A 26,616-nucleotide genomic window follows, 5' to 3' on the forward strand; every position below is an offset into this window, starting at 1 on the left:
GGAATGTATGGTTAATGTTATTGAGTGTTGGGAATAATTTATGAACTAGAATTTCTGCTATCTTAAATGTCTGTGGCTTGCCGGTTTGAGTCTACGCTGGCGCTTGTGGGATGCTTCGTCGCTTGAGGATCAATTTCCGGAGCACACACACACGCACGCACAAGCACTAGGACAATTAAGTTGGGACTGGTTTTGGCAGAGGGCCTCACCAATTTGTGGCGTCGACGCCGTCCGTCGAAAATCCGCGTATTTATTGTAGAAGACAACAAATCAGAACGGTTATCCACAGACGCGGTCGCCTCCCAATTGATCTTAATTATCCGTTGATTCAATACACTGGCACTCGCTAAAGCGGGACTGGTTTGGCAGAGGGCTTCACCAACTTGGGGCGTCAACGCCGCCTGTAGAATATCCGTGAATTATCGTGGAAGACAATAACTCAAAAGATACGGCAATCAACAGACGCGGACGCCTCCCACTTGCACTTGTTTGCACTTAGTCGCACGCGCATGCGCCACTGAAGGTTCTTCGCGCACTAGACACTTTCACGAATGTTGTTAGTTTCACTAGTCGGTAAAATTGTCGCAGAAGGCAACTTAATTTGATCCAAATTTAAAATGATCCACTTAACGCAGAAGGCGATTAGGATGCCGTTGGAAATTAATGAGTAAAAACGGGACAAAATCACTGTGCCGACGGCAGAAGAAGAGAGAACTGGATATAATTTAACAAAAACCCGTTGGCAGATTTGTCGCAGAAGGCAACTTAATTGGATCAATGAATAAATTAGTAAACAAAACGGCAGATTTTCACTGGATTCACAAGCTAACACTCGTGTCACTTTATTGAACACTTTATTGAAATAGAATTCACGCTCGTAGGGATCGCAAAACACAACACATAAAGCACGGCCACATCCAATCACAGAGTAATTCGGAACGCAACACCACTTCACTGCTGTTAGCACGATCACACACACACAAGCACAATATTCCACTTCCAAGTCGCTGATTTAACACCTGCTGTGAGCACTCCACTAATTTCTACCAGAGGCGCGCCAAAGGTAGAAAAAGCTTTGTAGAACTCCAATACCAAGGCGGGAGCAAAGTGTGAACACGTCTGCTCCGGTCGGCTGTTCGCAAGCGTCTAGCCACACGACATGATCTTAGAAGATCGTTACACCGAAAAGAAGAAAACAACCACTTATATTGAATACAGGTTTATTTATTATGTGTTAATCTTATATTAAGATGTTTGAAGTCACATGAACGATAATATTATCTAACAGTTTTACATGTCTATTTCTTGCTTGAAATGGAGCTGCCGATCGACTGACTGTTCGAGTTCCAATCCGTTCAGCTACCTTCAAGAGGGTATGGTGTTGTGTATTTGCGAGTGGTTTGTTAGCATGTGGTTTGCTACATAGAAGTTTCTGATTTCATAACTATATTTATAGTGTGCATAACTATAAAGAAATATTTATCCCATGCATTCTAATCGTAACTTACTTATCAATCTCAGCTAGGCTTGCATCGTATTGCATATTGGACCCGTGATCGTTTATTCATTTAATCGCTAATATGAAACTTCTCGCTTTTATGTCCTGGCAATAGATGGAGGCCTTACAACTTTACTGCTCGTAACTCATTGAAACTAAACATAATGCCAGTTTTTTGATAAATTGCTTAAATTAATGGTACACGTTGTCGGATTCTGCTGTACAGTTCCATCCACATCAAATCTCCATACTGAAACAAGTATTTAAAATATTCCAAAACCTCTAATGCATGTGAATCCACCAGTTTGGTTACGGAATCTAGCACGAAGTCAAATCCTCCTGACGCTTTGGGATCTTTTATAGTTATTTCTATCATTTCTCTTGCAATATCACAATTGCTGTTGATTACGGCAATTTCATAGACACTGTTATCATTGATATCTAGAGTATCGAAGCGATCAGGATGCTCTAGCGACATAAATTGTTGATATAAATGCAATGCCCGATTTGTGTATTTTGATTCGCTGGATGCAATATAGTGGAATACGTTCCATCGGATTCTTTCATTGAGCAGTGTGCGATCGAGTTGAGTATCGATCAAACACAGAACCATGAAATAACAGCCATTGTGAATGGTCATGTGTAACAAATTTCGTCCCTCCTCATCAATAGCCTGTAGATCGGTTGTTTTGTGTAACAGATATTTAAAGGCATGAATGGATTGATCATGAAGCATACGTTTCCCTTTAGGCAATAATCGCATGACCGTTACAATAGTTCTATTAGTAATGGGCTTTTGGAATTTCTTGATAATATATTTCATCATGGGAACATTTCCCTTATGTGCTGCTCTAGCCAGAAGCGTCTCAAAAAGATGTTCTGTGACTAAAATATTGTTTTCTACGTACTCTGGCAATGACAATAACACATTTGTGGACTTTCGTACACAACAGCTCTTCGGAAGCTGATAGGCGAGTTCATCCAGGGATGGAGTATTACTGTTTATACAAAAATCATCACTAACGTCATCATCAGCAGCATCATCATCATCATCAGCACAATCGATTTGAAGTTGGAAACACAACTGATCGAGAAAGAGTTGAAATGATTTCATTCGATCCAGCTCGATGGCTGATTTTAAAGCTGCAAACAACGTAAGGGTTTTCTTGAATGGCTGAGGATATAAATTGATTTCATCGACAAGAAAGCATACAAAATTGTACGCTTTTTTTTCGAGCATTGCATGGAACAGTTTGTGTGCCATGTTGCTCAAATAGCTGGTTGGGTTGGCTAGGTGTAAAATAAACTGTTTAAACAATTCATACGTATTTTTCATTATGCAAAACTCAATAATTGTTAAATTTTTTAATTTTTCACGAGGAGCATTTATGTCTACTCCTCTTTTGTTGCACAGATAGTTGACTGTTTCCTTTGCTAACTGTTCAGTTTCTTCAACAGACGTTAAATAATTGATATAATTACATGCTTGAATCAACAGAGTATCGCTATCATTTGAAAACAATTGCTCGAGCAAGGCGTTCAAGTTGATCTTTGCTTCGAATTCGAAAAGAGACTTCATGACATGTTTATTAGTTCTGACAAATGCATAATCTAAGGCACTCCAGCCAAAAATATCATCTTTTGAATTTATCGAATTGATGGACATATTTTCCAGCAGAAAACGTGTGATCGGATGATGGTCATGTTGAAAAGCTAAATGCAGAGGGGTTCGACCCCCGATATCTGTATCATTTATGGATGACGGATTCTTTAAAAGGATTGCCTTTACTTGTTCAAAAGATTTATTCAATACAGCCAAATGAATTTCGCTTCTTTCGGCTTGTTCTCTAACGATCATTTGGTCGAAAAAGTCACGCGTTCTATTTAAGCCATCGTTCCAAAATAGCTGTGATTTAAAGTAGCTATCATTTTTAAGTCTATTCCTATTATGAAATAGCCATGACGCTGCAAAGTACTCTGCAAAAATTTTATGAATAAATATTGGAATGCCATTTTTCACTCCGACTAAAATGCCAGTTTTCTCTCTTCCTTCGGAAATATTTTCCATAGCAGAATTTAATTCTGTGTCAGAAATAAATGAGCTAATGCGACTTTTATCAAACATAATATATATCGCTATAAAAGTATGTTCTCGTTCCAATTGATTTATCAATTGTTTATTCCTGTGCAGAGCTATCACCGTCTTTAATGAGGTATCAGTTGAACATGATTTTTCTGTTAATAGTATTTCCAATTTCCTTTGTACAAAAGTGTGTACAATTTGAAAAGTGTTGAATTGTTCATTTGCAAAACAATTGTCTGAAATGGTTTTTGTTGGAAAAAATATATATTGCCTGATGATTTGTAAAAATGAGTCAATTGCCATGTGTAGTAATAACGGCGCATTAGCTAAATCTCCCAAACGGTTATTTAAAATCGCATAGACGACACTGAGCACAACTGTTTGGTGTCTCTTTTCGCTGTCATAATATTCTTTTACCACGCTCAACATTTGTTTGTGCAAAGAAAGTATTTGATGGTGATGGGAAAATGATTTCAATCGCAAAATTTTAGAACTTCTGAATGCGTGTTTCAGATGAACTTCAAAATCGTATGGACGACATGATAAATATATTTTACGTATTCCATTACAGTTGGCAAACCATGCGAAGCATTTGTTTACTACGTCCGAGTAATCGGGAACGATTTCATCATAACCGTCCAATAACAATATCAGTTGTCGGTCATTGAATTTGTTGCAAAACAGACGCAATTCCAGCACTTGCTCTAAAGTTAAACTTTTTACTTTAGCTTCATCAAGCCTCAAAACTCGTTCATTAGACAAGTGCAACATATTTGCGTAAAACTCTCTATTTTCCATAACTTCTTTTATCCCAACCGAAGATCGTTTGTTACCATGAGCTAGCGCCAAAGATACAAACAGGAAAAGTATTTTTACCATTTCTGAATCACCAAGCTCATTTAGCCTGGTTTTTAATTGATCGAATTCGGAAGAATATTCTACAGCATTCAGTTTAATCACTAATAGCGATGGTTGTACCTCCGATAAACGCCAGGCAAGCCACGTAAAATAGGTCGATTTGCCGAAACCAGCTTCGTCCAAGAAAATAAAAACTTTGCAATTTTTATTATCGTCAATTATATCATCGATTGCGTTGTGTTCTTCAGGTTTTGATATGGATGATTGTACTAAAGATAACGCTGACTGTACATGACGATTCTCTGCTACTTCCTCAAAACTGCATGACTTATGGAAAACCGAGTCTTTTATAGTTTCCAAGTGTTTCTTGATATTCCGGTTAGTAAGTTCATCCGAAGACATACACGTAGAATATGTTTCAAAATCACGTTGTATGTAATTTGGTTTAATTTTCTCGTAGTTGTGCAAATTTATGTTTGTACTTTCCGTCGCATTGGCGCTAACATTCAGAACATCGAATAAAACGGCTAAATTAACTGTTTCTTGTACAATGCTCTTTAAAGAAATAGTCGTTCCAAACAAGTGCATTTTATCATTCGCTTCGAATAATTTGTTTGACGCTTCCTCTGTAAGATCACACACGAGCAAACATTTCTCTGATGAATGTTCCTCTTCTGTTGTTTTCGTCAATATTATAAGCCTCTGCTGATAGCTTTTGTGCAGTCGTGTGAATGATTCGATTGTAGCGATTTCCTGTTTATCTACGACTACGACTACATAATGTTTCAAATATTGATCATTAAGATATTCACACACAAAAACAATAATGTTTTCCAACGCTTCGATTTGGCTGTACATGGATGCATGGATAAATAAGCATTCAGTTGTAAGCAACTGCAGAGTTTGTAAAATGATGATGGAACTGACATTCACATCAACCATACCACGATAGTAATACATTCCGCTTAGTGACTGGGTGCTAAGAATTTTATACAAGTTGGAGTTTTCCAACCATTCCTGTCTGATAAGATTATCTGCATATCTTATGGTCAACGACTTAATAAACTCTCTGGTTAGCTCTTTCACTTGCGTATAAGTTGTGTTGCGTTTTACCTTTGTAAACGTGTGATTTAAAAAATTCTTGTTTATTTCAACGTTTTCACTGTTTTCCATTATATTGCATATAGATTTATGCAGGCTATCATAAGTGGCCTCTTGTTCAGCGTTAGTTAATTTGGAAAGCAGTTGTTTGGCGTTCGTACGAAGTTGTTCTTCGCTTGGAGTACAAACTAATCTAAATTTGGTGTTAAATTCTGTAATCTTTTCATTAATCTTGGCATATTCCGAACATTGAATATTCATTGAATTCAAAGCATTCGTCGTAGCTGCTAATGAAAAATTCACTTCCGTTTTGATGCCTTTTTTCAAAATGTCCTTCCAAACATCGGTCTCCTCGCGATCTTTTCCCAAGAAAGGTTTGTACTCCTCAATAAATTTTTCACGAAGATAGCTAATTGCTGGAGTCTGCATTATATCACTAGCATTTCGAAATGTTTGCTTAAACTCGTAATGGTGCGCCGCATCTGAGGTTGATGACTGTTCGATAATATTGTTGATTAGGACGGCGTATATATCGAAAATCGGATGAATCTCAAGACTGATCGTGTCCTGTTTATAAATTGATTTAGCTAAAGATTTTGCCAAGCAACTGAGGCTTGACTGCCTGAGTTTTTCTTCAAGAGAATCCCATCTCTTGTGTTCGTCGAGTTGATGGAACGTTGCATCTAGGTTTTTGAAACATTTGAATATATCATTTTCGCTCATTTCTTGTGTCGTAAAGTATTGTTCTGCATCTTCGTCGATTTCGGCATTGGTACATAACAAATAATGGTTTTTCGTCGATCCGCTATGATTACTCTGACATTGCATTTGCAGAAATGACATGAAGTAAACCGGAATCGAAAATGGACTTGACTTCGACTGACCTAGTAAAGCAGATGCATTCATTGTGTGTAAAGATTTCCCTTTTTTGTTTCCAATGCTGAGCGGGTTGGTGGCAGTGGAGTTTTGCTTTTTTTTATGCTTGCACTGCATGTATACGGCACTATTTTGTGAAGGGCAACGAAGCACTACATCATCAAACTTGCCTCCTTGTGGATCCTCCAGCGTGATCGTATAGTTGAACTGCTTGTCCTCCAATTGCCTTTCATAGCCACCAAGAACTATCAGAAAGGTACAATCGATTTGATAAGAATTGCCATGCCAACTAGACATTTTCTGAAGTCCCTGATTGGATGGTGTCTTCGGGCTCGATGACGATGTTGAAGCATCTCGATCGATAGAGTGTTGTTTCCGTTTAAATTTTCGTTGTTCATCCTTCAATTCCATACCTAAGGCAACACAAATCAAATTACATGAAAACATAATATGTCATAAACTCATATGTCGTGTCATAGCCATCCGTGCATATTACAGATGTTGTTTTATCGAGATACGTTCGATGCTTGCGGAAAAATATATTTAAACATAAATGTTGAATAATTAATGTACGGTATGTCGTTATTTTCCATTAGCTAAGATAGGCTAATCCGGATCAAAACTATGATCTTTTCATACGAGAGCACGACATCCTAAACCTTTTATGAATAGAAACAATGTTCTACGTTCGCGGTTCTTTTAGATCTTTTAGTAATGTTACGGGCGAGGGCTATGTCGTACGACTTGTTCCTATGGGGTGTCGCTGCATGCTTCAACTTATAGATGGCATTTTGTCGGCGCAGCTGCCCATGACAGCAGGTTATGAGAGGAGACGATCAGCTGAGCCGGGATATACGGTCCTGGGATTTGGGATTGTATGCTGAACCGTGGAACTTAACATTCAACTATGCGGCCGTTCTCGTAGAATAAACAAATATATTCTACTGCAAATTTTCGCAAAATAACTATAATATTCATTATGATCTCCTCCTCAAGAATGTAATCCATTTACTCAAAAAGAAACCCTTTTGTTCGTTCTTAGAAAAGAATATTTTAGAATTACGCTTTGTGGTACACTGAAGTACGTAAAGTATCCTTCACTAGGAAACCCTTGATACCTGGATAGGCGAGAGCCTGTCTTTTCACGTGCATGTGGACGACACACTCAATACTATGACACTCGAATTCATCATCCGATTGTCGTGATACTGTTTAAGGCCCCTGTACTTTTGGTGTTCTTTCTTATGAACTTAAAAGCCTTTCATCGTTTTTATCCTCGATTTCTCTCCATATCTCCCCCTGGCAATTCCGAGATAGCTCTCCATTCCTCCACTCCTCCACTCCTTCTATGTGTACATAAACAGAGACGGATCTTTCGCTACGCAAACTAAGACGCCGCGGAATGTTGCGAACGCGACATTGAATCATAAAATGAGCATGCGAGAACTTTTAACGGTCATGGCATGATACGTATAAATATAAATAAACTCTTATCTCAACAAACATATGAATAGCGAACCTAAGCATAAAGTAATACGTTCAGGCGATCATGCTCGTGTTCAGACGAGCTAATCATAACAATTAAAGCATTAACCGGCGTAAAATGCTGAAGATGCCTTGCGATCGCTATTGGTCAACGCTATGCGCTTAAGCCCGACAATGCTAATGCTATCTTAAGGAAAATTAATTCTTTCATCAGGCTTTTACTGTTAAATCTCAGAATGCATCGTTAGTATGTAAGCAGGAAGAAATTGTTAATAAACTTGACTTGAAACCAAATATTATGATCTTTTTATCACTAATCCGCGAAATACAACGTGTCGAAAAGTGAGGAAGATAGTGGCAGCGGTTTTCTACGTAACAGGACCGACACTTAATCCCACCTGGAAATTTAGTGACTTCGAACTCTTTTATATCCGTAACTGTACCTGTGATTCTAGTGTTAGAAACTACACACTTGAAGAAACTTACTTTATCATTTCCTTTTTAGGCAGCGTAGTCAAGTGGTTAGTTCAGCTCAATAGTGAAATAACTTTGCACCGTATTGGACACTAATATGTTGGCGGATTATGCTCTGTCGAGCGAATCGGCCGACTTATAAATGAAGTAAATCTTCTGTTAAAGATGTGTAGTCTTTGGTTTCGTAGGGCACGCAAGTGAAACACGTTGATCTGCAATGTCAGTTGATTTCTAAACGATTTTAGACACACAAAACGATTAAGCTAAAACACCACCTTTCAATGAAATGCTTCTGCCGTGTACGGTCTTCCGTGAACAACACCTTGGAAACGAATGAAACAGTATGCTTAATCGGACCGCACATTTAATGCTGATAGTGCATGTTACGTTCATTTGTCCGTTACGTTTGACTCGTAAATAAATTTCCTGGAATTGATACTTTCCCGGAATTGATAAAATTAAAACGGGTGATAAGTCACTTAAGGCTTCGAATTCGTATCAGTGCACAGTGGGCAGTTTCGATTAAATGACGGGATAGGAAATAAATTTCCGATTCCCGAGTTGAATTATTTTAAGTAGTCATATTTAGGTACCGTTTGTATCTAATATATGAATATATAAAACTGATATAGTTAAGTGAAAAGAAAATTAGAACGATGTATGTTTAGTTTCGATTGAAATCCATGAAAAAAATGTTTGCAACAGCAATGCTTAATAATTTTTGCGAAGTATCAAAATTGCGCAAAATGCAAAACTTTCTACAGTTTTGCTGGGGACGTCTTCTTCTTCTTCGTGGCTTAACGACCTTACAGTCCACGTACTTTATCGTTACCGGCAGAATGATTATTATTGTTACATTTTCTTGTAGAAGCTACATTCTTTATAAGCGAATATAAAAAAAACCTTTGAACATCTACTTCCTCTCTTGCTGTCCTCGCTGCGATAGGTTTGTGGCTGACGTTGCCTCGATCATGTTTAATGATTTTTTTAACTTGATTAGTCATGTCTCAGGCCTGCCCGTGAAGCCCGTAGTAGTCACGATTTCCTTGAACAATGCGTCTTCGGATTTCGCTGATCATGCTGTTGTCCGAAGTTACGATCGTATCGAGGTAGCAGAACTCCTCTACCACCTCGAGATTGTCGCCGTCAACTGATACTCTGCTTCCGAGTCGGGCTCTATCACGGTCAGAGCCTCCGGCAAGCAGGTACTTTGTTTTCGTCGCATTGATCCTCAACCCAATACTATGGGCCTCGCTTTTCAGTTGGGTGTACGCGTCGGACACCGCCGCAGATGTCCGTTTGATGATCGGGTGAAAATCGTGCCCCGGATGTTGAAGCTCGCGCTTCGCATGACTCTTCCATAGTAATGTTAAACAGCAAACAGGAGAGCCCGATCCCTTGCCACAGACCCCGGTGAGATTCGAACGATTCCAACAACAAGTTTAACACTCTCACCATGCACTGCACCCCATCCATAGTGGCCGGGACCCGTACCAGCTTCACCAGCAACACCCGTACCAGCTTCCCTGGGAATCCGTACTGCTGCATGGTGTTCCATAGTTCGATCCGATCTAAGGTGTCGTAAGCCGCCTTCTTTCTTGGCATAACAACCTCTAAAGTCACGACTTATTAGACTTACCGTATTTCGGCGTGTATAACGACCCCCCGTGTATAACGACCCTCCAGATGAATTTTCCAGGGTTTAAAAAAAAACAGATTTTTTTTTTGTAACAATTGGAAAAATTTTATTGTTACAATTAATTTTGAACATTACAATTCATAATAATCTTCCATTTTGAAATTCTTTTTATTGGAACCATGTTGCTTAAATTGTGCAATTTTGATGACGAATGTCAAAATTCAAGGCAGATCTATAAGCTTTAAACGAATCAGTCAGTTGTTAAAACATAAAGAGTCTCGAAATTTTTGAAACGACTGTTAATCCATAAGGCTAGAACGGAAAAGTTACTACCCGTGTATAACGACCCCCCTAATCGACTATGGTCATTTTTTGACCTAAAAGGTGGTCGTTATACACGCTAAAATACGGTACTATGCTTATTTTACCTCATAACCGGATAGTCAGTCCTTGCTACGGGAGGATACGGTGCGTAGGGATCTGATGCTCTCAGCACTTCTGGAGGATCTGCCGTAGAATAAAAATTTGGTCGGTTGTCGATTTGCCTCCAACAAATCCAGTTTGGTAGCTTCCGACGAAATCTGTGGCAAGGGACGCAAGTCTGCAGAAGAGTATTCGGGACAGGATCTTTCAGGCAGCATTAAGGACTGTGATGGCTCGAAAGTTAGCACAGTCCAGTCTGTCGCCCTTTTTGTACACTGCGTGTATGACACCCAGCTTCCACTCGTCCAGTAGTTCTTCCTGGTCCCAAATCCTTACGATCAGTCGATGCATAATCGCGGCAAGTCTCTCCGGGCCCATCTTGAACAGCTCTGTCACCAGACCATCGCTGACTTGTTGCGTTTCAGCAGTTTGATGGCACTGATGACTTCGTCCAAGGATGGCGTGGGCACTTCGTCATCCTGTTGGGTGTCGTAATACTGCTTTCCTCTGCTTCCTGCGCCTGGTTCAGTCTCTCCTGCATCTGCTCCGTTCAGGTGCCTGTCGAAGTAGCACTTCCACCTGTCGATGACCTCTCGCTCGTCCGACAGGATATCTCCCTCCTCGTTGCGCCACATAGCGGTCGTGGGAGTGAAACCACCTCGTGCCGCATTCAGCATCCTCTAGAACTTATGAGTTTCCCCCGACTGGGATAGCTGCTGCATCAGTTGCTCATCCGACTCTTCGAAGCTGCGCTTCTCGTCCTGTCGGGTCTGCTGCCTTCTCAGTCCTCAGTCAGTCAGTTGGGGGTCATCGCGACGACTACGGACTATGCACATTAATAATGCTCAGGCTGAAGAACCTTCCACGAACCTTCAAATTTCACATCCGTTCGTTGATCGGCCACCGATCGATTAATCTCTTTCGCATCGCATCTATTACCAGGAACGCTGTACCGAGTTCATACTTTTAACCACCGCTCTGGTACATCATGCAATCACTACGATCAGATATTTGAAGTTATATAATTATGTTATTATTTTATAACACTATTTTACTACACCGAAATTAACCTAATTTTAACCTAATTTACCCTAACTAAGCTTTCACAAAATGAATCACGTCCTATCTCATTGGCGTATCAAGGAAAAAGGGAGAGTCTACTCGATCCCGCTCGCGTTGTAAGTGCGTAACTTTCAATGCTGCCACTATAACGCTGCTGGTTTGGTAACAGTTATACCAGCAGTATAACAGTAACGCTATAGGGCAGCTACGTACGACTATACCACATAATTATATGTTACCGTTCTGTACGCCGTGAACGTATTAAGTCGCAGTAGGGTACGTAGAATCTGTATTATCCTACAAGAGACTTCGGATCCGTATTGCTACATACATTGACCCTTGGTGATAGCAAAGGGTCCTCAAAGTTTTCCATGCACCATCACATGTGGCATGTGACGTTGGTCTTTGTCATTCGTATAAATCTGGTATGCTTTGCCGGGATTCCAAAAGAACTCATAGCTTCCCCAAGCTACCTTGGCTATACTATCGTATGCAGCCATGAAATCTATGAAAAGATGGAAGAAGTTGCTGCGCCACCTCCCCCAAGATTTCCCACATGGTGAAGATCTAACTTGGACATTGTTATCAACCAATTCTGACGTCTGGTCTGGCATCATCGCATGAGGGATCTAAACCTCATGCAGAAGATAACCCTCCTCAACGGTTTTCTCCTCTTCAAGCTATGGTATGTGGCTTCTGTATGTGTCGCTGACTATTGGCCATTCCTGTGGCAAGGATCCGGAGGCATACGTGTTCTACTGAACCACCTAGCTTTGCCCCGAAATCGTGGAGGACTAAGCCTGCAAATTCCGACTATCGCTACGCAGCCACTGCTAACCACCAGGTATGTCGCTGCGGGGATGGTGAGTGTCGTCCCATAGACCAGTTCTGCCGGGGATGCCTTGATGTCATCTTTATAGGATGTCCTTAGTCCCAGCAGAATCAAGGGTAGATGCTCGCTCAATCTGGTCGTTTCCTTGCAGCAGATGGCAGCATTGAGGGCGCGATGCCACCTTTCGATTAGCCCGTTTGCCTGCGGATGATAGGCGGTCGTATGGATGTGCTTCGTTCCGAGTACTCGCGTCAGTTCCCTGTACAAGGAAGATTTGAATTGTCTTCCATGGTCCGTTGTCACATGAGAGGGAACTCCGAATCGGGCGATCCAGTGATAAAGCAGCGCTGAAACGACAGTTGATGCCGTAATGTCCGGAATCGGCACTGTTTCGGGCCATCGGGAAAAGCGATCGATGATTGTCAGACAGTAGCGGTTGCCGTTGCTGACTGGAAATGGTCCGATGATGTCTACGTTGATGTGAGAGAACCTTGCGGAGGTTGTGGGATACGCTGTTAGGGGGCTTTTTGTATGGCGTCCTACTTTGGCTCGTTGACACGCGATACAATTCCTTACGAAGGTCTGGGTCTCCCTGTTGATGTCCATCCAAACGAATCGTTGCGTCATCAATTTGGTGGTGGCTCGTGCTCCAGGGTGGTTGAGGTCGTGGACGGCGTGTAGCAGTTGTTTCCGGTGTGACTTCGTGATGTAAGGTCTAATAATTCCTCCAGGGCATTCGGCATACAGTGATTTGTGGGATCCGTTGAACGGCGTATTCTGGAGGTTCAGGTCGGATGGTGTCTTCCCACTCAGTATATCCGCAAGTTCTGGATCGCTGACTTCTTCCTCTGCTAGTTGTTCGTAGTCGATTGAAGACGTCACTTGTACCGTTTCGATACGTGAAAGAAGATCGGCGGTTATATTTCCTTCTCCTGGTACATGATGAATGTCGGTGGTAAACTGCCCGATGAAGTCAAGCTGTCGCGCTCGTCGTGGTGAAGCGTTGTCGTGTGTCTGCCGAAAAGCGTACGTTAAAGGTTTGTGATCCGTGTAGATCCGGAATTCACGTCCCTCCAACTGGTGGCGAAAATGCCGTACAGCGAGATGGACGGCTGTCAGCTCCCGGTCGTATGTTGAATACTTCAGCTGGGCTTTCTCAAATTTCTTCGAGAAGAATCCTAAGGGCTGCAGTTGTCCGTCGACCAGTTGGTGTAAAACAGCTCCGGCGGCGAAATCCGATGCGTCGGTCCAAAGTGATAGCTCTGCAATTGAAGCGGAATGTGCCAACAGGGTAGCTGTTTGCAGATGTTTTTTTGCAGCGGTCGAATGCTTCGATGGCTTCCTGCGTCGAAACCAGTGGAGTTTTGTCCTTCTTCTTATAGGCCGGTGCCATCTTCAACAGGATGCTCTGAGTCTTCAATGCGTGGGGTAAAAAACGGCGGTAGTAATTGACCATAGCGAGGAATTTTTTAAGCTCCATGATGGTCGCTGGATGCTTCATCTCGCTAATGGCTTGCACTCGTTCGGGAAGAGGACGTATTCCTTCTACGTTGACCAGGTGGCCTAGGAAGGTGATCTCGCTACGGCCAAACTCGCATTTAGCTGGATTTATGGCCAGCTGGTGTTGCTCGAGACGCTGGGACAGTTGCCTTAGGAGCTCGTGATCCTCCTCCTCAGATGATGATGCGAATATCATGTCGTCGATGTATGGAAATAAGTAGTCCAACCCTCTCAGGACGTCATGGATGAACCGCTGGAACGTCTGCGCCGCATTCCTCAACCCGAAGGGCATCGTGGTAAACTCGAACAACCCGAAAGGGGTTGTGATGGCCGCCTTCGGGATGTCTTCCGGGTGCAGGGGGATCTGATGGTATGCCTTGTGCAGGTCGATCTTGGAGAAGATGATCTTTCCCTGCAACTGCATTGTAAAATCCTGCAGGAAAGGCAATGGATAACGGTCCGATATCGTCTTTGCGTTGAGGGCACGGTAATCTCTACAGGGGCGCCACGTTCCGTCAGCTTTCCTGGTCATGTGCAGCGGGCTGGCCCAACTGCTATTTGAAGGACGGCACACTCCGAGTTGTACCAAGGACTCGAATTCCGCGCGGGCTGCGGCGTACTGCTCGGGGGACAATCTTCGGGGGCGTGCGAAGGTTGGTTGTCCTGTGGTCTCAATGCGATGGGTGATGTTGGTTCGCAAGAGCGTTCCGGGTGCGATCGGTGCGGTTAGTCCGGGAAAATCCTTCATCAAGTTGGCGATAGGAGATGTTCCATCGCAAACCTTGACGGTTGGCTCCTGTAGTTCGTGGTCAGTCTCCCCGGGCGTATGTGGCTTAGTTAGTGCGTCTACCAGGCACTTGCGGCGAAGAGCCACCAGGAGATGGAAGTCGGTTCCAATGATGGCTGTCCCAACGTCCGCGATTACGAAATTCCACAGGAATGCTCTTCGGAGTCCCAAGTCCAGGGTGTAGAGTGATTCTCCGTATACCTTGAAGGGTGTTCTGTTGGCAGCAAATAACTTCATGATAGATGGCTTACACGGAAAAGAACTGTGATGGCGAGTAATTACCGAAACGTCGGCGCCGCTATCTATTAGGAAGCGTTGCTTTGTTCATCGGTCCACTACAGTGAGGCGAGCGCTAGCGGATGCTATTGTGTGAACCTCTCGTTTGATGTCGTCAGGGGATTGTCATGATGATGGGGATGGCGTGCTGTTTCTTTGTCGTCGGCCGTGGAATGAGCAAATCTCGAAGTTCGGATTCCGTGCTGTTGAGTTAGCCCAGTGTCTTGGTCGAGACTGGGATCGGGGACGAGAGTGTTCCCGACGGTTCGTCTGCCTCAGGTTCCCGACGGTTCGTCTGCCTTCTTCCAATCGCTGGCTCTGTTGGTTCACTTGATGAGTGAGAAGCTCTACTTCCCCATTCCTCACTTCCGACACACTTTGGTATGGGCCGGTCCGATGGTAAAGGGCGAACGAGTCCATGACAGCGTCGGCTACTTTTATCTTGTCCTCGCTATCCTTCGTGGCGGGAAGAACGGCTGATTGGACATACGGGGGCAGGCGTCCAATCCAAAGGTCGACTAACATGAGGTCCGTCATTGCTCCGTTCTCCGTGCGTCAGCTAGCAGTTGAGATGGTTTACGGTCACCGAGGTTCATGTCTGCCAGCAATCGATGTAGTCGGCTTCGCTGTGATTCCTCGAAATGCTGAATCAGAGCTTTCTTTGCAGCTTCGTAACGGTCGGTACTGGGCACGTTCTCCAAAACATGTCGCGCCTCGGGAAGAATGCTGGTCGGGATTTGCGTCTCGAGGATGTTGAACCGCCTGATGTCGCTTCGCGGAGAGATGTTCAACAAATCAAACCAATTTTCCAGGGCGAAAAAGAAGGTGTGGATGTCGGCGGTACTCAAAACGGGCAGCTTGAGTCGCATGGCGTTCATCGTCTGAACTTCGGGATCCTGCATATCGATAGCCGCGTCACGTTCAGCGGGTGCGTTGATCGTCAAGGGCGGTGGAGTGAGTCCAATAGCGGGACTGGGTTCCCGTTGCAAAATTATCATTTACAGCTTTTGGCGGGCTATGCAACATGACGGCCACGTGGGAGAGTCAAACGCTCCGCTTCGAGAGAGAGAAAAAAGGCTTCGTCGCCCAACTGGGGGTGAAGGAAAAACGTTTGGCGATCACCAAAACGGCGTGGCGTTCACGGGGTGGGACGAAACACGTCGAAATGGAGCGGTGTGTAGTGGGTACTGCCATCGTAGGGTCGGCGTGTACGGAACCACGTGGTCCACAACAGCGTTGGTACGGGACGTCGTGGGTAAAAGAGAGCGTACGGGCCGAAGTGGTTTGCTACGGTGTAGGGACGTGCGGCGAGCGGCGGAAGGATCGGGGTTACCAGTTTTAGAAATTCCCGGGGAGGAACCCTATTTTTATTTATAAACTTCCTTCCTTCTTTGGCCGGTTGGCTGGTCTTCCTTCTTTTGCCGGTTGGCTGTTCTTCCTTCAGGACCTCAGGTCAGGACGAAAAAACTGTCTCTGGTACGAGCATGCCACCGTTTTTATATCCTGCTGAGCGTGGTCCAAACCATTTCTTATTTTTCTTCTTTTTCCTATCCTTCGGTTGGTTTCCTGCCCGAGAACAAGGATCTCATTGTTATCTGCCGGAGAACAAGGACCTGATTGTTCTCGGCCCGAACGAAAACATTTCGTCCTAGGTGGCGCTTTGTTATTTGTTCGTGTCCTAGGTGGCGCTGTGTTATTTGTTTGTGTCCTGACTAATTAGGACGCTTTGGTCGCCACAATATCATACCCAGCTTTTGAATCTGTTGTGAGTCCTTGACGGGTAGCAAGCTTCAGATATTCACTAGTGTTCTCCGGTGTAGTTAAGTATTGTCACTGTATTTTTGGTACTCCCACCTTTCTCCCCAAGGTTCGGTCAGTTAGGCTTGTCCAACGACCAATCTTGTTCCCTTTTTCCCTCCTTCCCAAGGAACGATCAGTTCGGCTTGTCTAACGGCCAGCCTTATTCCCCCTTCCTTCTCATTCCTGTGTCCCGGAGTAGGCCTTTTCTTTTAATAAAATATTCAAAAATAAATGAATAATACCCCTTTATGAGATGATGCCAAGATTCCAATCACTAGGCAACGATTCACTAGCCCCTGTTTCAATAATAATTTGATGAATTTCGTGTGCTAGTGTTGTATGCGTTCAACATAATTATTGTATTGATCAGATTGTTCTTGAAAAAAATCGTCGCTATGACTTTTTATTTCTGTATATAACAATTTCGTTTCATAAACACACTGGATGTTTTTTTTTCATGTAATTCATCACGTGTCATCATGTGTAATTTCATCAAAGACCTGTTTTAAATGTTCAGTTCTAAAACTTTGATGTAATGACGTGTTTACCCACGAATGTTATCTAAAATCCACTGCAGATACTTGCTAATAGCAATGTACTGTTCCGGTACGGAGCAATAACTAATGCCTGTCTGTAACCCGTAAAGTAAATATCGATTAGACTTCTTCTCAATGGCCTGTATTGCCGATCCTGGCTGATAATCGTTGCACCTTGGCGATCGCGAAGGATCATCCAAGTTTCGGGCACAAATTGTTCTGTTATCCATCTGTTTAGAAGCTTCAGAAGCGTAGCTGACTCCCTGGAACTCAGCCCGACACTTATTCAAATCGATTGCTTCAAGCAAAGCGCGCTGCAATATTCGCGAGTCAGTTCCACTCTCCTTCCAGCCCGTCATGATGTAGCGATTGTACAAGCGCCCACGCTGTTGTGGCGTCACCGGAAGACAGATTGCTTCAATGTGATCTCGTCGTCCGATAACAGCTGGTATGGTTAGACGTGCGAGAACGAGGTTATCTTTGCGGAATAGCTGACCCACCGATACAGTTTGCACTGAGGAAACACATTGTTCTTGTCCATCTATTGTACCACAATCCTTCGTTTTGCTCGTGTCGTAATCGCCGAGTGTTACGCTGATCTCATCTCTAGAAAGGTCACGATGGTACGAATTATCATTTTAAAAAAAACATTCAACAAGTACGGTAAAGCCGCTTATACTCACTGTAAATCAACACAAGTAGTTGTAAGCACGTAGTTTCGGTTGAGCAACACTCCGTTACAGGGAACATACTCAGAATCTACGAATGGATGACGTATCGCTACCATCCAAGGATATTGCTTAAATATGGGTTTGCGCTCCTCACCGTATTCATATACATGCTCATTTCGTCCACAGTTGCCTTGGTTGATAAGCCGAATATTGGGATGTCCCAGTATCGGATCGTCGATTCCGCTGTTAGGTGTATTTTCATACAACCAATCAATATACTGTGCAGCATCAGTAAATCCGATATATTGCTTCAAATTACACAGCCCAGAGGAATCGATTGTGTTGCTAAATGAAACTACACCCTTCAGGTACCAACGGTTTTGAAACTGGAAAAACATTCCACCACCACTGTCACCATTGCACACGCCCGTTCCTATTGCAAAAATAGTACTACAATGTGTTAATGCTGTGGTTCTGATGACGCTGCCGATCACACATACCATTTTTATATCCTGCACAGTACGCCTTCGAGGACAGCAGTCTACCGAAAAATGCACGATCGCTTGCCAAACACGTCAACGAGTCGACCACCGGCATGCGAGCTTCATTGAGAATCGCTCCAAGCCGATTTTCCTCCGCCAGTCCCCAACCAACGACAGTGCCCGCTTGTTCGTTGTAAACATACGGTAATTCGAAGCCATCGTCGCGCTTCCACAGACAAACAGGTTGAATGTAATCATTGAAAATGATTGGAATTTGCACCCTTAGGATCGCTATATCATTCTCGAACGTTGTTGGCCGAAAACCGACGTGCACTACCGTTTCGATCACGTTGAACTCCTCGGCGTGTTCCTCTATCTCGTTCGACAGGTTGAAACGACCCATCTTTAGCAGCAAATTTTCGGTCGGTATTTTCCGACGACTAGCAGCGAATGTGACGCAGTGAGCAGCGCTTAGTATCAGGTACCGATGCACGATGCTACCTCCACAAGCATACTCGAAACCATCGCTTGTGATACCACGCTGATACAGCGCCACATGCCACGGCCAGTCACCGGGACGCGTAGAATATCCGCCCTTCACAAGCCCTTCCCGTTGGGCTAAACGTTTTCCACACTCGTTATCGTTGTAATCCTTTGTCTGTAGCTCATCCTGTGCAAAGCTGGAACAAATCGTGTGTAGTAACACTATCACGAATAGACGAGCTGTCCACCAATGTTGCTTTTGGTGGACCATACTGTGATCTTCTTTCACTGGCGGTTTAATTCGTACTGTCCATGCAAGTTGCTACCAGATTATCGATATGATCAATGGGAAGGCCACGAGCCTCGGGGAGCCCGCAGCATTTTGCTTGTAGTGTGGGATTTTTTGTATGGGTCGGTTGAAAAGTTTCCAAACAATGTATTTGATTCTGTAAAATGGTATAAATGATACATCGTTTGCTGAAGACCAAATTAATGATTGGATGGATATTCATAGAGATAGTAATAGAGATAAAATACATTTAATTTAAATGCTAATTGCTTAATATAAAGAGAAATCCAGAACCGGTTTCTAACTACCGATTCTAACTGTAGACCTTGCAAAACGTTTCGGCCAGCAAAAACGAGCGCCCGAGAGACTTAATATATAACAAAGAAATATCTAACAAATGGGTCGATTCTTTTCGTGTAACCTTTTCATGTTCTACGCACAAAGCCTCACGTACACACTCTAGCATTTGTTTCATTTTAAACTACTTAGAACGGCTTCATTCCCTGGAGGAGGTAAAATCAGGTTTTAGCACATATACCATCAATGCCCACAATGGCAATGACTTTCAACGGTATCAAAGGGGGGTATTGCAGTTACGTTTGCTAGCGATCGTAATCTAGCATATCTAGCGTAATCTAGCATACAGTGATTTGTGGGATCCGTTGAACGGCGTATTCTGGAGGTTCAGGTCGGATGGTGTCTTCCCACTCAGTATATCCGCAAGTTCTGGATCGCTGACTTCTTCCTCTGCTAGTTGTTCGTAGTCGATTGAAGACGTCACTTGTACCGTTTCGATACGTGAAAGAAGATCGGCGGTTATATTTCCTTCTCCTGGTACATGATGAATGTCGGTGGTAAACTGCCCGATGAAGTCAAGCTGTCGCGCTCGTCGTGGTGAAGCGTTGTCGTGTGTCTGCCGAAAAGCGTACGTTAAAGGTTTGTGATCCGTGTAGATCCGGAATTCACGTCCCTCCAACTGGTGGCGAAAATGCCGTACAGCGAGATGGACGGCTGTCAGCTCCCGGTCGTATGTTGAATACTTCAGCTGGGCTTTCTCAAATTTCTTCGAGAAGAATCCTAAGGGCTGCAGTTGTCCGTCGACCAGTTGGTGTAAAACAGCTCCGGCGGCGAAATCCGATGCGTCGGTCCAAAGTGATAGCTCTGCAATTGAAGCGGAATGTGCCAACAGGGTAGCTGTTTGCAGATGTTTTTTTGCAGCGGTCGAATGCTTCGATGGCTTCCTGCGTCGAAACCAGTGGAGTTTTGTCCTTCTTCTTATAGGCCGGTGCCATCTTCAACAGGATGCTCTGAGTCTTCAATGCGTGGGGTAAAAAACGGCGGTAGTAATTGACCATAGCGAGGAATTTTTTAAGCTCCATGATGGTCGCTGGATGCTTCATCTCGCTAATGGCTTGCACTCGTTCGGGAAGAGGACGTATTCCTTCTACGTTGACCAGGTGGCCTAGGAAGGTGATCTCGCTACGGCCAAACTCGCATTTAGCTGGATTTATGGCCAGCTGGTGTTGCTCGAGACGCTGGGACAGTTGCCTTAGGAGCTCGTGATCCTCCTCCTCAGATGATGATGCGAATATCATGTCGTCGATGTATGGAAATAAGTAGTCCAACCCTCTCAGGACGTCATGGATGAACCGCTGGAACGTCTGCGCCGCATTCCTCAACCCGAAGGGCATCGTGGTAAACTCGAACAACCCGAAAGGGGTTGTGATGGCCGCCTTCGGGATGTCTTCCGGGTGCAGGGGGATCTGATGGTATGCCTTGTGCAGGTCGATCTTGGAGAAGATGATCTTTCCCTGCAACTGCATTGTAAAATCCTGCAGGAAAGGCAATGGATAACGGTCCGATATCGTCTTTGCGTTGAGGGCACGGTAATCTCTACAGGGGCGCCACGTTCCGTCAGCTTTCCTGGTCATGTGCAGCGGGCTGGCCCAACTGCTATTTGAAGGACGGCACACTCCGAGTTGTACCAAGGACTCGAATTCCGCGCGGGCTGCGGCGTACTGCTCGGGGGACAATCTTCGGGGGCGTGCGAAGGTTGGTTGTCCTGTGGTCTCAATGCGATGGGTGATGTTGGTTCGCAAGAGCGTTCCGGGTGCGATCGGTGCGGTTAGTCCGGGAAAATCCTTCATCAAGTTGGCGATAGGAGATGTTCCATCGCAAACCTTGACGGTTGGCTCCTGTAGTTCGTGGTCAGTCTCCCCGGGCGTATGTGGCTTAGTTAGTGCGTCTACCAGGCACTTGCGGCGAAGAGCCACCAGGAGATGGAAGTCGGTTCCAATGATGGCTGTCCCAACGTCCGCGATTACGAAATTCCACAGGAATGCTCTTCGGAGTCCCAAGTCCAGGGTGTAGAGTGATTCTCCGTATACCTTGAAGGGTGTTCTGTTGGCAGCAAATAACTTCATGATAGATGGCTTACACGGAAAAGAACTGTGATGGCGAGTAATTACCGAAACGTCGGCGCCGCTATCTATTAGGAAGCGTTGCTTTGTTCATCGGTCCACTACAGTGAGGCGAGCGCTAGCGGATGCTATTGTGTGAACCTCTCGTTTGATGTCGTCAGGGGATTGTCATGATGATGGGGATGGCGTGCTGTTTCTTTGTCGTCGGCCGTGGAATGAGCAAATCTCGAAGTTCGGATTCCGTGCTGTTGAGTTAGCCCAGTGTCTTGGTCGAGACTGGGATCGGGGACGAGAGTGTTCCCGACGGTTCGTCTGCCTCAGGTTCCCGACGGTTCGTCTGCCTTCTTCCAATCGCTGGCTCTGTTGGTTCACTTGATGAGTGAGAAGCTCTACTTCCCCATTCCTCACTTCCGACCCACTTTGGTATGGGCCGGTCCGATGGTAAAGGGCGAACGAGTCCATGACAGCGTCGGCTACTTTTATCTTGTCCTCGCTATCCTTCGTGGCGGGAAGAACGGCTGATTGGACATACGGGGGCAGGCGTCCAATCCAAAGGTCGACTAACATGAGGTCCGTCATTGCTCCGTTCTCCGTGCGTCAGCTAGCAGTTGAGATGGTTTACGGTCACCGAGGTTCATGTCTGCCAGCAATCGATGTAGTCGGCTTCGCTGTGATTCCTCGAAATGCTGAATCAGAGCTTTCTTTGCAGCTTCGTAACGGTCGGTACTGGGCACGTTCTCCAAAACATGTCGCGCCTCGGGAAGAATGCTGGTCGGGATTTGCGTCTCGAGGATGTTGAACCGCCTGATGTCGCTTCGCGGAGAGATGTTCAACAAATCAAACCAATTTTCCAGGGCGAAAAAGAAGGTGTGGATGTCGGCGGTACTCAAAACGGGCAGCTTGAGTCGCATGGCGTTCATCGTCTGAACTTCGGGATCCTGCATATCGATAGCCGCGTCACGTTCAGCGGGTGCGTTGATCGTCAAGGGCGGTGGAGTGAGTCCAATAGCGGGACTGGGTACCGTTGCAAAATTATCATTTACAGCTTTTGGCGGGCTATGCAACATGACGGCCACGTGGGAGAGTCAAACGCTCCGCTTCGAGAGAGAGAAAAAAGGCTTCGTCGCCCAACTGGGGGTGAAGGAAAAACGTTTGGCGATCACCAAAACGGCGTGGCGTTCACGGGGTGGGACGAAACACGTCGAAATGGAGCGGTGTGTAGTGGGTACTGCCGTCGTAGGGTCGGCGTGTACGGAACCACGTGGTCCACAACAGCGTTGGTACGGGACGTCGTGGGTAAAAGAGAGCGTACGGGCCGAAGTGGTTTGCTACGGTGTAGGGACGTGCGGCGAGCGGCGGAAGGATCGGGGTTACCAGTTTTAGAAATTCCCGGGGAGGAACCCTATTTTTATTTATAAACTTCCTTCCTTCTTTGGCCGGTTGGCTGGTCTTCCTTCTTTTGCCGGTTGGCTGTTCTTCCTTCAGGACCTCAGGTCAGGACGAAAAAACTGTCTCTGGTACGAGCATGCCACCGTTTTTATATCCTGCTGAGCGTGGTCCAAACCATTTCTTATTTTTCTTCTTTTTCCTATCCTTCGGTTGGTTTCCTGCCCGAGAACAAGGATCTCATTGTTATCTGCCGGAGAACAAGGACCTGATTGTTCTCGGCCCGAACGAAAACATTTCGTCCTAGGTGGCGCTTTGTTATTTGTTCGTGTCCTAGGTGGCGCTGTGTTATTTGTTTGTGTCCTGACTAATTAGGACGCTTTGGTCGCCACAATATCATACCCAGCTTTTGAATCTGTTGTGAGTCCTTGACGGGTAGCAAGCTTCAGATATTCACTAGTGTTCTCCGGTGTAGTTAAGTATTGTCACTGTATTTTTGGTACTCCCACCTTTCTCCCCAAGGTTCGGTCAGTTAGGCTTGTCCAACGACCAATCTTGTTCCCTTTTTCCCTCCTTCCCAAGGAACGATCAGTTCGGCTTGTCTAACGGCCAGCCTTATTCCCCCTTCCTTCTCATTCCTGTGTCCCGGAGTAGGCCTTTTCTTTTAATAAAATATTCAAAAATAAATGAATAATACCCCTTTATGAGATGATGCCAAGATTCCAATCACTAGGCAACGATTCACTAGCCCCTGTTTCAATAATAATTTGATGAATTTCGTGTGCTAGTGTTGTATGCGTTCAACATAATTATTGTATTGATCAGATTGTTCTTGAAAAAAATCGTCGCTATGACTTTTTATTTCTGTATATAACAATTTCGTTTCATAAACACACTGGATGTTTTTTTTTTCATGTAATTCATCACGTGTCATCATGTGTAATTTCATCAAAGACCTGTTTTAAATGTTCAGTTCTAAAACTTTGATGTAATGACGTGTTTACCCACGAATGTTATCTAAAATCCACTGCAGATACTTGCTAATAGCAATGTACTGTTCCGGTACGGAGCAATAACTAATGCCTGTCTGTAACCCGTAAAGTAAATATCGATTAGACTTCTTCTCAATGGCCTGTATTGCCGATCCTGGCTGATAATCGTTGCACCTTGGCGATCGCGAAGGATCATCCAAGTTTCGGGCACAAATTGTTCTGTTATCCATCTGTTTAGAAGCTTCAGAAGCGTAGCTGACTCCCTGGAACTCAGCCCGACACTTATTCAAATCGATTGCTTCAAGCAAAGCGCGCTGCAATATTCGCGAGTCAGTTCCACTCTCCTTCCAGCCCGTCATGATGTAGCGATTGTACAAGCGCCCACGCTGTTGTGGCGTCACCGGAAGACAGATTGCTTCAATGTGATCTCGTCGTCCGATAACAGCTGGTATGGTTAGACGTGCGAGAACGAGGTTATCTTTGCGGAATAGCTGACCCACCGATACAGTTTGCACTGAGGAAACACATTGTTCTTGTCCATCTATTGTACCACAATCCTTCGTTTTGCTCGTGTCGTAATCGCCGAGTGTTACGCTGATCTCATCTCTAGAAAGGTCACGATGGTACGAATTATCATTTTAAAAAAACATTCAACAAGTACGGTAAAGCCGCTTATACTCACTGTAAATCAACACAAGTAGTTGTAAGCACGTAGTTTCGGTTGAGCAACACTCCGTTACAGGGAACATACTCAGAATCTACGAATGGATGACGTATCGCTACCATCCAAGGATATTGCTTAAATATGGGTTTGCGCTCCTCACCGTATTCATATACATGCTCATTTCGTCCACAGTTGCCTTGGTTGATAAGCCGAATATTGGGATGTCCCAGTATCGGATCGTCGATTCCGCTGTTAGGTGTATTTTCATACAACCAATCAATATACTGTGCAGCATCAGTAAATCCGATATATTGCTTCAAATTACACAGCCCAGAGGAATCGATTGTGTTGCTAAATGAAACTACACCCTTCAGGTACCAACGGTTTTGAAACTGGAAAAACATTCCACCACCACTGTCACCATTGCACACGCCCGTTCCTATTGCAAAAATAGTACTACAATGTGTTAATGCTGTGGTTCTGATGACGCTGCCGATCACACATACCATTTTTATATCCTGCACAGTACGCCTTCGAGGACAGCAGTCTACCGAAAAATGCACGATCGCTTGCCAAACACGTCAACGAGTCGACCACCGGCATGCGAGCTTCATTGAGAATCGCTCCAAGCCGATTTTCCTCCGCCAGTCCCCAACCAACGACAGTGCCCGCTTGTTCGTTGTAAACATACGGTAATTCGAAGCCATCGTCGCGCTTCCACAGACAAACAGGTTGAATGTAATCATTGAAAATGATTGGAATTTCCACCCTTAGGATCGCTATATCATTCTCGAACGTTGTTGGCCGAAAACCGACGTGCACTACCGTTTCGATCACGTTGAACTCCTCGGCGTGTTCCTCCATCTCGTTCGACAGGTTGAAACGACCCATCTTTAGCAGCAAATTTTCGGTCGGTATTTTCCGACGACTAGCAGCGAATGTGACGCAGTGAGCAGCGCTTAGTATCAGGTACCGATGCACGATGCTACCTCCACAAGCATACTCGAAACCATCGCTTGTGATACCACGCTGATACAGCGCCACATGCCACGGCCAGTCACCGGGACGCGTAGAATATCCGCCCTTCACAAGCCCTTCCCGTTGGGCTAAACGTTTTCCACACTCGTTATCGTTGTAATCCTTTGTCTGTAGCTCATCCTGTGCAAAGCTGGAACAAATCGTGTGTAGTAACACTATCACGAATAGACGAGCTGTCCACCAATGTTGCTTTTGGTGGACCATACTGTGATCTTCTTTCACTGGCGGTTTAATTCGTACTGTCCATGCAAGTTGCTACCAGATTATCGATATGATCAATGGGAAGGCCACGAGCCTCGGGGAGCCCGCAGCATTTTGCTTGTAGTGTGGGATTTTTTGTATGGGTCGGTTGAAAAGTTTCCAAACAATGTATTTGATTCTGTAAAATGGTATAAATGATACATCGTTTGCTGAAGACCAAATTAATGATTGGATGGATATTCATAGAGATAGTAATAGAGATAAAATACATTTAATTTAAATGCTAATTGCTTAATATAAAGAGAAATCCAGAACCGGTTTCTAACTACCGATTCTAACTGTAGACCTTGCAAAACGTTTCGGCCAGCAAAAACGAGCGCCCGAGAGACTTAATATATAACAAAGAAATATCTAACAAATGGGTCGATTCTTTTCGTGTAACCTTTTCATGTTCTACGCACAAAGCCTCACGTACACACTCTAGCATTTGTTTCATTTTAAACTACTTAGAACGGCTTCATTCCCTGGAGGAGGTAAAATCAGGTTTTAGCACATATACCATCAATGCCCACAATGGCAATGACTTTCAACGGTATCAAAGGGGGGTATTGCAGTTACGTTTGCTAGCGATCGTAATCTAGCATGGTATAGCTCACATACGGTTTCCGCTGCATGCACATGCACAACCGCAACCTTCTCCTACAAACGTGGGAAATCCCATCCAATCTGATCTGAGGCGGTTAGAGAAGTATGTAGTTAT

General features: G+C 44.5%; 3 protein-coding genes across 5 annotated transcripts in view; all 3 read right to left on the reverse strand.

Moving 5' to 3' along the window:
* Positions 1–8,174, reverse strand: part of LOC125767751 (uncharacterized) — a 64,632-nt gene extending 56,458 nt beyond the window's left edge. The window contains exon 1 of the mRNA XM_049434613.1: positions 1,364–8,174. Coding sequence (XP_049290570.1) covers positions 1,686–6,863 — 5,178 coding nt within the window. The 5' untranslated portion in view covers positions 6,864–8,174 and the 3' untranslated portion in view covers positions 1,364–1,685. The remainder of the gene's footprint in view (positions 1–1,363) is intronic.
* The window catches only part of LOC125767750 (uncharacterized), a 65,338-nt gene extending 56,458 nt beyond the window's left edge, over positions 1–8,880 (reverse strand). Inside the window, exon 1 of the mRNA XM_049434610.1 lies at positions 8,345–8,880. The gene's annotated coding sequence lies outside the window, so the exon portion shown is untranslated. The remainder of the gene's footprint in view (positions 1–8,344) is intronic.
* An 8,326-nt stretch (positions 8,881–17,206) lies between these two features.
* On the reverse strand, positions 17,207–25,954 carry LOC125772353 (polyserase-2-like). Of its 3 annotated transcripts, none has more exons than XM_049443966.1 (3): positions 25,124–25,954; positions 17,914–18,334; positions 17,207–17,836 (listed from the first exon to the last, which is right to left on the reverse strand). In XM_049443966.1, exons 1-3 carry the CDS (start codon positions 25,857–25,859, stop codon positions 17,239–17,241), a joined length of 1,755 nt encoding a protein of 584 aa, XP_049299923.1. In that variant the 5' UTR covers positions 25,860–25,954; the 3' UTR covers positions 17,207–17,238. The 3 variants fall into 3 exon arrangements, with proteins under 3 accessions (XP_049299923.1, XP_049299922.1, XP_049299921.1); XM_049443965.1 differs by lacking the exon at positions 25,124–25,954 and adding an exon at positions 18,402–19,254; XM_049443964.1 differs by lacking the exons at positions 17,207–17,836; positions 17,914–18,334 and adding exons at positions 23,930–24,559; positions 24,636–25,056 and having other exon boundaries at positions 25,124–25,953.
* Positions 25,955–26,616: the final 662 nt, after the last annotated feature.

The sequence above is a fragment of the Anopheles funestus genome, chromosome 3RL (assembly GCF_943734845.2).
Source record: "Anopheles funestus chromosome 3RL, idAnoFuneDA-416_04, whole genome shotgun sequence".
In the NCBI taxonomy this organism is placed as follows: domain Eukaryota; kingdom Metazoa; phylum Arthropoda; class Insecta; order Diptera; family Culicidae; genus Anopheles; species Anopheles funestus.

What these genes read in the sequence shown, in the direction of transcription:
- LOC125772353 (XM_049443966.1), bottom strand. Translation starts at nt 25,859, where the DNA reads ATGGTCCACCAAAAGCAACATTGGTGGACAGCTCGTCTATTCGTGATA. An exon ending in CTGTGCAGGATATAAAAATG is followed by an intron (nt 18,335 to 25,123) that starts GTATGTGTGATC and finishes TTTTTGCAATAG; the next exon opens with GAACGGGCGTGTGCAATGGT. An exon ending in ACTACTTGTGTTGATTTACA is followed by an intron (nt 17,837 to 17,913) that starts GTGAGTATAAGC and finishes TGACCTTTCTAG; the next exon opens with AGATGAGATCAGCGTAACAC.